This window comes from Cicer arietinum, chromosome 7 (assembly GCF_000331145.2).
Source record: "Cicer arietinum cultivar CDC Frontier isolate Library 1 chromosome 7, Cicar.CDCFrontier_v2.0, whole genome shotgun sequence".
NCBI lineage: Eukaryota > Viridiplantae > Streptophyta > Magnoliopsida > Fabales > Fabaceae > Cicer > Cicer arietinum.
The window spans coordinates 10,121,060-10,134,516 of NC_021166.2; the positions used below are offsets into that span (position 1 = coordinate 10,121,060).

Sequence of the window (13,457 nt, forward strand, 5' to 3'; positions counted from 1 at the left end):
TATATATATATATATGGTTTGTTGTTGTTTATTGAAACTCCAGCCGTGGTGTCTATAACTATATTCACCCCATTTCAGCCAATCTAATTCCTGTTTTGTATGTTGTCTTGCAGTACCCGTGTCGTTGACCTCATTGTTCACATTGCCAAGCAACTCTAAGGTGTTTAGGTGGTAGTTCTATAAAGTTGCCTGCTTATGTTTCTTACCTTCTATTAGCCTAGCAGTAGTTAGGCCTCTTTTTAATGTAATAAATTGATTTCCTGAACTCATGGAGTTTGCCCCTTATGGAGCGTTAGTTTTTTTGGTTGCTTAATACATTGAGCAATGAGCTGTTTTGGATTTTTGTGTATTTACTGATGTGATTGGTTTCATTTCTGTTAATAAACGATTTTCTTAAGGGAACAGTAAATTAAAACATGCCAAGCATAAAATAAATATATGCGAGAGTGAGTGATTATCTTTAAACAAATGTCGAAACGGCAGGTTTGTTAAATTTTGGATTTGTTTAAAATGTGATCCCCTGTATGTCTTAAACTATGATTGTTTGAATGCATTTGCAATTTGTCATGTCATTTTAAAATGTAGAATATTGTGGTGTATTTTATTATTGAAAAGCCATTCTCTCTTTGATTATGATATATGTTTTGGCCTTTGTGGTTTGTCTCTTGAATCTTTTGATTTTTATTATTCAGAAAGAAAATGTGGACACGCGTTAATACTTACTCCACGATTTTAAGTGTTAGCGGATAAGAACAATAGCATCTTTAAGAGCTAAATTTTTCTGTGTATGTGAAACTGACAATTTTTAGTTATCATTTTCCACATAAAATCGTTGAATGTCAATTAGCAACAAGTTATGCGAAATTTAATAGTTTTTGTGGATACGAACGAATTGCAAAAGTGAATAACTTTACAAAGTGACATATAGAAACGAATCCCTTCTAATAGAGACAGCGTTTGCCAATTACCCTCTCTGATTGTAAGTCCTTTTTCATTTTTTGTTTTTGTCCTTTGATAATAGATATTCACAAAATTTAATACTCTCCCTCGGGTCAATTATAAGAAGAAAAAAAATCAATATCAATAAATTTATTTATTACTATCACTTGTTAAATGTTTTTATAAATATACTTTTCATAGAAAAATGAGATATTAAATAGATCTATAAATTATTAAAATACAAATATTAAAAATAAATAATAAATATATTTTAAAAGTCATAATTTTTTCTTATAAATGAGATTAAAGTAATAAGATTAAAGAAATGATAACAAAAGTTCTTATCATTGAGAAAATAGTATGTATTAATGATTTTTTTTCATAATAATGCCTTTAATTAAATTATCATTGAAAAATTTAATTTGTTTTTCAATGTTATGATATTAATAATTATGGAGTAAATATGTAAAAGTAATATAATATTTTTACAAATTTATTATCAAAATTAATTTTTTTAATATATTGAAATGTGTGAGTTGGATGGAACGAGTAATTTTTTTAGAACCTGTCGTTGTGTTTGGTAAATAGTTTTTAAATTTGATTTTTTTAGATAAATAGTTTGATTTATTAAATAGGTATTTGTAATAGTGATTAACAAGTTTTTATTTATTTTAATTCTTTGCTTAAAAGTGTTTCAAATAATGAAATTCATTTTGAAGCATACTTTTTGTTAAATTACTCATTGAATTAAAAATCCTTAGTTAAGCTTCATTTATGTCTCAATCGAATGAGTTTGGTCTGTGTCATGTTTGGGTGTTGTCATTTTTGTTTAAAACAGTCTAGACAATTTGGACCGAAATGTTGTTTATATGCACTTGTACTCTCGCTGTTTCAAGCCATGTTACTTATTTAGTATTAGATTTGACCCTGTTTCACAAAGGTGTGATAGAAAATATAGTTTACAACTCAATATCAGGGTAAATGGTAAATGGTGATAAAGATGTTTGGGGTTTAAAGTGATGTCGCCGAAATATGGTATAGTTAATGGGGTGCTTTTCGAGGGTCGGGTGAGTTTAGTTTTTGTTGGATAGCATTGTTTTGTACGAAAATGTTTTTGGATTATATGGAAATCACAAAATAATGTGATCTTCAAATAGAAAGAATGAGGTCAGTCAAAATGTGGAGAACAATAAGTTTGTTTCTTTGTATTGAGGTCAGTCCAATATCAAGGATTTTGATTTTGCCCTACATAAATGGTGTTAATTTACTTGGATGCCTAGGGTTTTTGGTGGCTAGTATAAGATTCGTAATTTTTTTCTATCTATTCGTTTTGGCTATGGTTTTTGTTTATTGACGGTGATTAGTTACTTTGTATTTAGTCTCTTGGCAAGTCTTGTGCTAAGAAGATTTATATGAATGTATTTTTTCCTTTTTAAAAGAAAAGTTAGTAAAACAAGTTCGGTTATATCTTTGGTTTACTTGTCCACATGTGTTGTACTTCGGCATTGTGGCACAATTAATAACTTTATAAAAAATCAAACTATTTTATTTTAACAAAAAATCTAACCATTGAGTAGTAACTTTGTTATACTTTTTTTTTGTGTCATCTCATAAAACTAACACAACATGAAATTTATAATAATCAAATGATCTTTCACACATATATATAATTTTTCTGTATGTTATAGGTTTGACAGCAAAAAAAATATTTCCGATGATAATTTATAAATTCAACGATAAATTTTGAGATACAATTATCATGTCCTATTGTTTTATGACAATTAAATTTACTCAATAATGTCAAATGTAAATTTCTTTTTTCAATATATAAATTTGCATTTACGATGTCCTAAATTTAAACCTATAACATAATATACAACCTCATAATTTTGGCATTCACTTAAGTTGGATCTTAGGATAATAATTATCTCTTTCTATCCTGTTTAATGTACTCACCAATTGTAAGTTTCTCTTTCTATTCCGATTAATTTTCCTCACAAATATTTTCAAATTTATTAACATCCATTTATAAATCAAGAGAAGGTTTAAATACATTTTATTTTGATAAAATTAATATATTTGAAACTTTATATTTTAATATAAATATTTTAATTTATAAATAAATTAAAATTTTTAATATATAAATAAAATAAAAATGTAATAAATTTAAATACTAATAATAATAACATATTTAAAATAAAATAAATAAATTCCAAATATTTTATTCAAATATTTTAAAAATGTTAAATAAAGTAAACAAATTTTGAATATTTAAACAACAATTAAGTGTCAATTTATTAATAAAAATGTGACATCACCAAAAATAATAAAGATAAAAAATCATCAAAATTAATTAATAGAGACCAACAAAATCGATTTTAGAAATAGATGAATTAAAAATGTATTTTTTCCAAAATAGGAGACCTAATTTAAGCTAAATAGAAAAACATTGAAAATCAATTTTATTAGTGTAAATCAAATTTATTTAATTAATATGAGTTATTGATTAATTTCCATCAATAATCAAATAATCATGTTCCACGTAAGTGTAAAATTGTTTACACCCTACATAACCATTAAACCATAAAAAAGTTATAAAATTTATTTTTAATTTTAAAATAAAATAAGTGAAAAAAATAAATTAAAAGCTCCAAATTGGAACTGCTGTATGTAGTGGCACAAAATTAGGAGACAGTGGGAAGTAAGGAAGAAAACATAAATCCAACCGTTTGGAAACAAGTTCATTCAGAAAGAAAAAAATGGCTGAAACAAATATCATTTCTAAATCTAGAAACGCAAATTTGTGCTATTCTGCTTTTCACAATGTCACTGCTATGGTTGGAGCTGCAGTTCTTGGCTTCCCTTTTGCTATGTCTCAGCTTGGATGGTTATAATTTCTTCAACTTTATTTTAATTCATCAACATTTAAAATATTGATATATTAATATATGTTTATTATATATAAAGTGCTAATGTCACACCTTTTTTTTTGTTGTGGTTGCAGGGGTTTAGGCATAACAATTTTAATCCTTTCATGGATATGCACATTGTACACTGCATGGCAAATGATTGAAATGCATGAAGCTGTTGAAGGAAAGAGATTTGACAAGTATCATGAATTGGGTCAGCATGCATTTGGTGAAAGACTTGGTTTGTGGATTGTGGTGCCTCAACAACTTTTGGTTGAGGTTGGCATTGATATTGTTTATATGGTCACTGGTGCTAAATCACTAAAGAAACTTCATGAAACTCTTTGTCATGATTGTGAGCCTATTAAGACAACTTACTTCATTTTCATGTTTGCTTGTGTTCAATATGTTCTTTCATGTCTTCCTAGTTTCAACTCCATCTCTAGTGTTTCTCTCGCCGCCGCCGTCATGTCTCTAAGGTACTGATATAATTCAAGTAATGTTTGAAGGGGAGTGTTTAAAAAGGTGTTTATAATGGACCTTATAAGCATAGCCATGTAATTAAAATTTTATTTTATTTTCTAATAGACATAAATTTACCTTGTAACAAATATTAAATTTTCCCCTTTCTATACAGTTACTCCACAATGGCTTGGATAGCTTCAATTCACAAGGGGACCCTACCAAACATACAATATGGTAGCAGATATTCAACCAAAGCAGGAAATGTGTTTGGCATATTTAATGCTTTGGGTGATATAGCTTTTGGTTATGCTGGCCACAACGTGATTTTGGAGATACAATCAACAATCCCTTCCACACCTGAAAAGCCCTCCAAAGTTTCCATGTGGAGAGGCATGATCATTGCTTATTTAGTTGTTGCTATGTGTTATTTTCCTGTTACTATCTTTGGTTACCGTGCTTTTGGAAACTCTGTTGATGATAACATCCTTTTGTCACTTGAGAAACCACGTTGGCTCATTGTTGCTGCTAATATTTTTGTTTTCGTTCATGTCGTTGGAAGTTATCAGGTATGGAATTCTATTTATCGTAGTAAATAATTTCTTTGGAGTTATCTGATCAAGTTTGTTGATAAATTTGAAATTTGAATCTCAATTGTCTGATCTTTATTAACGACTGAGATTGTTAACTAAAGTGTCTAATGACCACTAATCCCGTCAAATTTATTTTCCATTAATTTTGCTAATTAATTTAGATTTGATCATTTATATATCTAATTAATTTTCTTGTTAGGTCTATGCGGTTCCGGTGTTTGATATGTTTGAATCATTTCTAGTAAAAAGGATGAATTTCAAGCCAACTCGGTTACTTCGATTCTTGACTCGAAATTTATATATTTGTTAGTCTGTTTTCCTTCTCATACTTTAAAGGTTGAAGGTTCCATTTCATTTATTAAATTCCACTTATATAGAGAATTTTAATCTAACAATCACTTTTATGCAGCACTTACCATGTTCCTTGCAATTGCATTTCCTTTCTTTGGTGGGCTTCTAAGCTTTTTTGGTGGATTTGCCTTTGCTCCAACCACATATTTTGTAAGAAAAATGCAAAACTCTAATAACTTTTTTTTTTACAATAACCAAAAAGAAAATGCTGATGTTAATTAGTTTTGTGATGGTCTGTAGCTTCCTTGCATAATGTGGATTTTTATCTTTAAACCAAAGATATTTAGCTTGTCTTGGTGTGCAAATTGGGTATGTAAACCATAATTCTTTTGTTTAATATTGAGGTATTTTTGTTTAGATTGTTATTGTATGAATCTAATTTTTCTTTTTCTTAAATTACTGTCTCAGTTTTGCATCTTATTTGGAGTGTTGTTGATGATTTTAGCTCCTATTGGGGCGTTGAGGCAAGTCATACTGCAAGCTAAGGACTACAAATTTTACTTATGATATTCCAAATGAGGTTGCAGAATCACACTTGCCTATAATTCCTCATGAGATTGGGACATATATTTTTTTTGGTTCATGCTGTATTGGCTACTTTTATTAGCTCTAGTTTTTTTTTTCCTTTCAAAATCCTAAACTCATATGTAAGTTGCATCAAAACCATAGGATAATTAAATTTAACCAATTATCATTGCACAAGAATGGATTGGATAGCATTGTATTAGAGTTTTAATTTTCCTTCATTTTTGTGGTTTACACCTAATTGACACCAACTTTCCAACAAATTAAACAAATGGGAGACCTAATTAACACTTAGATCAAAGCATAGAACAATTTACAAATATGAATTTATTTACCACCTATTTATCTTGCTAACCTGATGCAACAATAATGAGCCACAACAAACCCATCAAACACTTTCTCCTTCTTCTATATCATCATTTGTTGTTCTTGATTCACACTGAGGTGCTTCGTTTTGTTATCCTCACCATCAACTATCATGTACAACAATCAGCATCCCAAGATAATAAAAAAAAAATACATTACTACTCTCAATTATATCAATAGCCTTCTCTGTCTGAAAACAAAGTTATTAAGTGGAACTTACAAGGAAACCGATTTTACATCCTATGTTCATAGGATTAATTTTAAAGGGTAAAGTCAGTCATAAACTCTTAATAAATAAAAAGAAGTGTTAGCAACACACTTTTTAACCTACTCTATTTGATTAGTTAAAATTTACATAGATCCATCTAAAACATGTAACTATCATATAAATGCTAAAAGAAATACAAGAATATTCTTAATAAAGTTATAACAAAAGTCTATAATACTTGTATATTGTTTAACAATTTCCCTAAAATTCACTATGTATCAAACAGAATGAGTTTTGTGATGTTGTGGCTTTATATATATGGTCAATGGTAGTCCCGAGTAAAGTTCAGATGGAGACCATCCAAGACTCCATTTTCATATGCAACACAGTTTTGAGTATGTGGCCTAGATGTAAAATGCAAAAGAAAATTGGAGAATAAAGAGGAAGAAATTGCACTCTTGGATTTTATACTACTTGCAGATTTTCTTTTGATATCAACCGCGTTAGGGTTCGACTAGAGATTAAACTTGGAAGATTTATCTTTTATATTTATTGAAGAGGCTTACATAACAAAATTTGAGACTAATAAAAAGACTTTTATTATTCATTATTTTATATATATTATAGTTGAAAGTTAATTTTATTACTTCAAATAAATGAATTTGACGATCAATTTAGACTTGAAGCTTCTTCTACAAATTTTTCAATTTGTTTGTTGTCTTTGTCTTGTTTTAGAACTTGTTTTAGAATTCAAACACGTCGTCTCATTTTAAGGATATTCTTAATTATTTTGAGATTTTTATTTTTTATTATTCATTTAGTATTTTATTTTTTGACTTGAATTAATTCTCTATCTTAAGCATATAAAAGGCTCGAATTATCTAATACGCGGAGAAAAAAAATCATTTGATTTATCTATTACGGTTTAATTTCCAAATAATAAATTCATGTAATAAAAAAATTGAAATACTTACATAATTTTATAATAAGAACTGAAAATTGAAAAACATCCCCTCAATTTAGATCGAACAATTCCACACATAAGTATCCTTTGGTTTCAGGTTTTTCTTTTGATTGTATTTTTAAACCAAATAAAATTGTACAAACCGATTTATGAGGAAGCAATCGAGCCTGCAAGAATTGAGGATAACTTGAGGTGAAAACAAAGTACTTGAAACAAAAAAGAAATGAGAATCTGACGCTAGAAATGATTTGTCCGGATGTAGCAACGTGGTGCAATGAGCAAATGCCAGAAGAGTTGGTAGCTTAAGTTTAGGGTATCCCAAGTGATATTCAATAGGACCACGTACCCCTTCCAACTTTCAACCCAGTTCTAAAGCCATTTGCCCCCACCCCCACCTTCCATGTCCTGTCCGGGACATAGGAGTAATATACTACCTCGTCTCTACAATTTCAATTCATCCATTTAAATTCAACCAATCACCATCTCATCACACTTTTTAAATGTAAATTTTTATTTTATAATTTAAAATATTCAATTTACTAAATTCAAATTATTTGATTTTAATGGAATAGTAACTGACCAATTTATTTTTTTAATAATTGGAAAATAGTTTTAGAAACAGAATACATGTTATTCACTAATTTAATACTCCATATTGTTTGGTTTTTAATTATTTTATATTTTATTCAAAAAAAATCTCTTCTAAATAATTAAGATATAATTACTGATTTTTTACTCTTAAAAATCTAAAAATATGATTAAATTAGGTAAAAAATATCAAATTCATCTAAATTTATTATTTTTTAATATGTTTAAAAGGTTGAAATAATCAACGTTAAGGAGAGTGATAAATATAAAAATAATTTTATTAGTTTTTATAATGAAGAAGATTTAAATAATAGGATTAAAATTTTATTATTTTCGGCTTCTCAATACAATTACAATATAAAAAATGTTTGGTGTATAGCTTTGAGACTGAACAAGATAAAGAATAAAGAAATAGATATAATATTTTGATGAAGTGATAAATCAAAAATAAAGATAAAATAATATGTTAGAAAAAAATTGTGCGTACATATTTCATTGTTGTTATAATATATGGGCTATGTCTTCGTTCTAACACCCAATTTACACGAAAAGACTCAACACCCAACAATAATATATATATTTCATATTTTCTATTACTCCTTTAAAAAATCTCATTTTATGTCTATTTTTGTTTTTTTATCACTATTTTTCTCTTTGTATTACAACATTAATTTATGTCATCTATCTTACACATCACTTATTTTATAATTTTTTAATGACATTCATTAATAAAAATTTATGCACAATAAATATACTAATTTAACTTGGTATTTAATAAGTAAAGCACCCACCATTGTAGATCACCTTATGGATATCAAAAATAATTTTTTTTGTTAAAAAACACACTATTTGGAATTGTAAAGAGTTCCGAGAAGATATTTCTACATTTAAATCATTAAAGGGCACATTTTATTCTCTCTATTTCACAAATGTCACTTTAAAAAAAATATGTCTACAAATATATATACAAGCTCTAAATTAATATTGATAATAATAAAAAAAAATACACTAACGATTATGATATATAATTTGATGAAATAATTTTTTTTCTTTATTTTAATTTATTCTATGTCTTAATATGTATGAAAAACATTCATTTCTAGACAAAGGTAGTAGTTTTTTCTTAATTTAGTTGAGTTTAGCTAGAAAAATTTACATTAATATCATGATTACATTCATTGGCTCAGCGGTTTTCCAAGCTCAAAGGAACAGAATACAACCTCCGACAACAAAGATACACTACATGCACAAAATTTATAGGCAAGCAAGCTAGCTTTGTGCTATACATCTGCATTTAGGATTCTACTAAAAAACACATTTTCATCCAAAAATTTCAATTCCCTCCATTATAGATAGAAATGTTATAATTCAATTGATTTTCAACATTAATGAATTATAACCATTAAAAAAAATCAAAACATAATATATTTATCTTTAACGGAGGAAAATGTAAAATTTTCAAACAAAAAAGTACAGTACTCTACAAGAAACACGGATTAAACGGCAAAAGGATTGTCGCGATCTGATCGTTGCGATACCTTTGAGATTGAGAATTGATTATGATTGTAACTAATTAGCAACCTAATCTCAAGCTGAGAGCAGCTTTGACATCTAATCTCCATGCAAACCCACCACTCTCCATTCTCCACACATCACAAGGTACCGTAAGCGAGTTTCTCTCCCTTCCACTCCCACACGCAAACTGCACCACTCTAACCCTACACGTGAACGACGGGTACAAAACCACGCCACTTACTTTCATCACCAACACTACTACTCCCTCACCCATCATCTCCCTGTACGCACCGTTTGTCCACGTCACCCTCCCGTAACCGTCTGATATAAAACCTGGACACGTGTCCGCACTCATCTTCGATCTTCTCTCCTCGTCCGTACTCCCTAACCACTCACCCTCCACCCACGCGTCTGTCACGCACTCAACCGTCACGCTACAATAATAGCCCCCGCTTAACTCTACCGCAACCGGATCCATCGCACCGTACCGTACATAAGGTTCCGTGTCTACGTTTCTAAGATTATTCTCGAAACTCAGCCACCGTGGCATATTACTGTTTAAGTCGTTGCCGTTGTTTTCTCCAATTTTATCTTCTGCCGTTAGAGTTAGATCTCTCGCCGGCGAATCTTTCCGATCGGGAGTTTCCGGTAGTAAAGGAAGAGTAACCGGCACCGGATGCTTATGTTCCGGCGAAGAAACGGTTTTCTTTCGCCGGATCCTTCGTTTCTCTGTTGTATTGTTTTGTTTGACGTACTTTCTCCTGGTTCTGCCGCTTTTGAAAAAAGCGTCGCCGCTCTCAGATGAAGAACCGTCGGAAGCGGTGGTTCCGGCCACTGGTTTAGGCGCGATAGGGCGAAACTTAAGCATAATTCTTTCCATGGTGGACATATCGTGTGTTGCATTTCTAACGATGCAACAACCTCCTCTGCAGTCCATGCTTTATTTTCTGTGTTTAAACTGAGAGTTTTGTGTTTATGTGTTGTAAGTGCAAAGTGATGTAAAAGATGGAATCACATCACATCACAGTGGAAACAATTAGAGAAAGGGTTGGTATTATAGGAAGGTGGGAAAGGGACACGTGTTGGAAGAATGGAGATAGGGAAGAGTGGGAGCATGGGATTGGTTGAGAAAGGAAACGTGGCGATATAATGGGAGAAAAGAGAAGAGAGTGAATTGTGAGAACCAATGGAGAAAGGAGGAGTGCACAGTGGTAGCGGGTAATGAGGGACACGTAGATTGTTGTAGTTTCGGGCAGTGTGATTGTGAAACTTTGACCCTTTGATTGGAGGATGGGGGAGATTGTGGATCATGCTGCTGACGATGTGCCAATAGCTGTAACAGGTGGACGGTTCGATAAACACGCAAATCGTACTTGAATTTTCATCACGTCAAATACTATTTTTCACCCTATTTATTTACCCAAATTAAAAATGAAGGTTAATTAATCCGCTCAATTCTAACTTTGAATTGCTCAAACCAAATACACAACAATCTCTCTTTCAAAATAAAAGGTTTGAGATTGTTTTGCGGATATTTTTGTCTAATTAAGCATGTGTTTGTCCGTGAAATTCACTGAATGATTCAAGGATTATCCTACTTGCATCAGAATATGTGTTCAACTATATAAAACGTGCATCCAAAACATGTTATAAAGCTTCTAACAATATTATATAGTGACTAAAATTTATGATAATTAAATAAAAAAATATTTCATTATTTTTATTTTAGTAAATACTTTACTATTCTAGAGTTTTGCTAGATATTGAAGAAATAATTAAAGACATAACACTTGTTACATTTTTTATCCTTGTTGTCATTTTAAATAAATTTTATTTATCTCTCAACTATTACATCTTTTGCAATTGTTTGTCTCTTAGTCAAATCCAAAGAGATATATACTTATTCATATAATCAGACATTAGAATTTTATATTAGAAAAATATCAAAATCTAAAATAAAAAAGCAAAGATATATTAAAAAAAATCATACAAAACTGCTTAAAATAAAAATAAATTGTTACATCAGTGGTCAAAAAGATCATGCTATCAATTGCCTATAAATAATAACTTAGCCGTTGAAAAATTAAATTATTGTGTTTTTTAAATTGTTGTTAATTTATCAAAAATATCATTTTAAATTAAATGATTAATTAATTTTGATTAAATAAAAATTATTTAAGAGAAAAATAAAAATCAAATTTTAATTAAGAGTTCATGAGTTAGATTCTATACGAACATTTCTTCTTCTTTTAACGACACAACAAATTATTAATACATAAAAATATTAACACACTAAAGCATAAACATATACATCACAAAATGTATTCATTAAAATTATCAATACATCATGAAATGCACTACATCATAATATTTATTTACCAATAAGATATTATTTCATTCACTTTCATATTTATTATCTAATAAATAATTAAAATATTTATTTATTTTATCTATACATATTAATTAAACTATTTATTTTATGTATGTATGTCGCATATTGTTTCCACAAATTTAAATATATTTTTAGTAATTTTTAACCATCTTAACTGATTTTAAATAGTATTATAATATAATAAACATCGTAAAGTTCTTTTTTTTTCTTAACCACAACATTTTTTACTTTAGATCACACATCACCTGGTCACAACTAAAAAATTTGTGGCAGAAAATAAAAATAGAAACAAGTGTTGCTTATAATTTATTTATAGCGTACGTTTTGTTGACTTCAAATAAAAAAGTGTTGTTTATTTTTTTCTAGCAACAATTGAACTACGATTATAAAAGTGTTGATATTTGAAACAAACAAAAAATTGTTATTTATTAAAATTTAATAACAACACATTTTAAAATGTGGTCTAAAATATAAAAAGTGTAGCCTTAAGTCGCCCACATAATAAGCAGCAACATTAATAAAATTTTAATTAATTTTTTTTATTAAGTGTGGTATGAGGTTTTATTTTAATCAATAACATTTTAAATGTGGTCTAACATTTTCTCTTATACTTTTTTACCTTAATTTTACTTTCTCTTTTTCACTATTCCTCTTTCAGATTCTCTTTCACTTTAGATCAAAGGATTCTACCGATGTATAATTCGTTATCTCTCTCTCAATTTTTCATTAGATACGTGAATTATGTCATATACGTAGATTTGTCATATATTTATATATAGTTTGTCGTTTTATACTATCAACTAGAATGCTATAAGTATATTTGCAAATTTATCATTTTCGATTTTAATGATTTTGAATTATTTGAATTATTTATGTCGACATGATAACTATCGATTTGAATGAATAAATTTTTTTTTAGTAAAAAAAACATAATTTTATTACCAATTATCAATGTTTAAAAATTGAATTGGATTTTAAAAGTTATAATATCTTCGAGTCAAAATTAATTCAACTATTTTAAATTACTCCGATCAAAACAAAATGACAATTAAGTTAATCAAATAACTAAATTAATTGTATAGATGGTGACGAATTTACATTTCAACCAAAGGAGAGACCTTTTCAAAACATTGACTAATAATTGAGAATGAAGCAGTAAAAAAAAACATTCTATTACTTCTAAATAAATTTTTGAAATTCAAACACAAATATTTTCATAATCAATAAAAAAAAAAGCATATCATCAACTAAATATCAAAAATAAAAAATTTATCTTTAAAAAATAAATATACACTGTAAACAATACCTGAATTTCAAATATCCACTTATCTTTTCAAGAGTAACCACTCTTAAAAATAATGGAAGAAAAATCGCTAATAATTAATGGCAAATACATATATCTTGTACTTGCAAAATTAGTTTTTATTTTGTGGTCGAAGATCGATTGTTTGTTATAGCTTCAGGTGAGTCATTTGTCAAAGAGGGTTTCTTTCAAGAGCTGAAAGGCGTCGTTGATGAGTCCAAATTGTCCAATAATTAATTAGATAAATTACACAAGATCTTTTAATATACAACACAAAGTTGCATGCTATCTCAGACAATATGCTGATTATCTACAGTATTTTGCTTTCCATATTTAGACACA

The 13,457-nt window shown here is 28.6% G+C and overlaps 3 protein-coding genes across 3 annotated transcripts in view; 2 read left to right on the top strand and 1 right to left on the bottom strand.

Moving 5' to 3' along the window:
* The window catches only part of GAPDH (glyceraldehyde-3-phosphate dehydrogenase, cytosolic), a 3,290-nt gene extending 2,858 nt beyond the window's left edge, over positions 1-432 (top strand). The window contains exon 12 of the mRNA NM_001365164.1: positions 114-432. Within this exon, the coding sequence (NP_001352093.1) occupies positions 114-159 (46 nt within the window). The 3' untranslated portion in view covers positions 160-432. The remainder of the gene's footprint in view (positions 1-113) is intronic.
* Positions 433-3,610: 3,178 nt separating this feature from the next.
* Positions 3,611-5,811, top strand: LOC101513783 (lysine histidine transporter 1-like). The gene is made up of 7 exons (XM_004515839.4): positions 3,611-3,826; positions 3,944-4,327; positions 4,486-4,879; positions 5,103-5,208; positions 5,313-5,404; positions 5,495-5,563; positions 5,663-5,811. Exons 1-7 carry the CDS (start codon positions 3,699-3,701, stop codon positions 5,759-5,761), a joined length of 1,272 nt encoding a protein of 423 aa, XP_004515896.1. The 5' UTR covers positions 3,611-3,698; the 3' UTR covers positions 5,762-5,811.
* Positions 5,812-9,140: 3,329 nt separating this feature from the next.
* LOC101491129 (uncharacterized) lies at positions 9,141-10,795 on the bottom strand. The gene has a single exon (XM_004515772.4). The coding sequence runs from the start codon at positions 10,355-10,357 to the stop codon at positions 9,479-9,481; it is 879 nt and encodes a 292-aa protein (XP_004515829.1). The 5' UTR covers positions 10,358-10,795; the 3' UTR covers positions 9,141-9,478.
* Positions 10,796-13,457: the final 2,662 nt, after the last annotated feature.

Coding starts and splice junctions, on each gene's coding strand:
- LOC101513783 (XM_004515839.4), top strand. CDS start 3,699: ATGGCTGAAACAAATATCATTTCTAAATCTAGAAACGCAAATTTGTGC. Junction 3,827..3,943: donor GCTATGTCTCAGCTTGGATG/GTTATAATTTCT, acceptor TTGTGGTTGCAG/GGGTTTAGGCATAACAATTT. Junction 5,405..5,494: donor TTGCTCCAACCACATATTTT/GTAAGAAAAATG, acceptor GATGGTCTGTAG/CTTCCTTGCATAATGTGGAT.
- LOC101491129 (XM_004515772.4), bottom strand. CDS start 10,357: ATGGACTGCAGAGGAGGTTGTTGCATCGTTAGAAATGCAACACACGAT.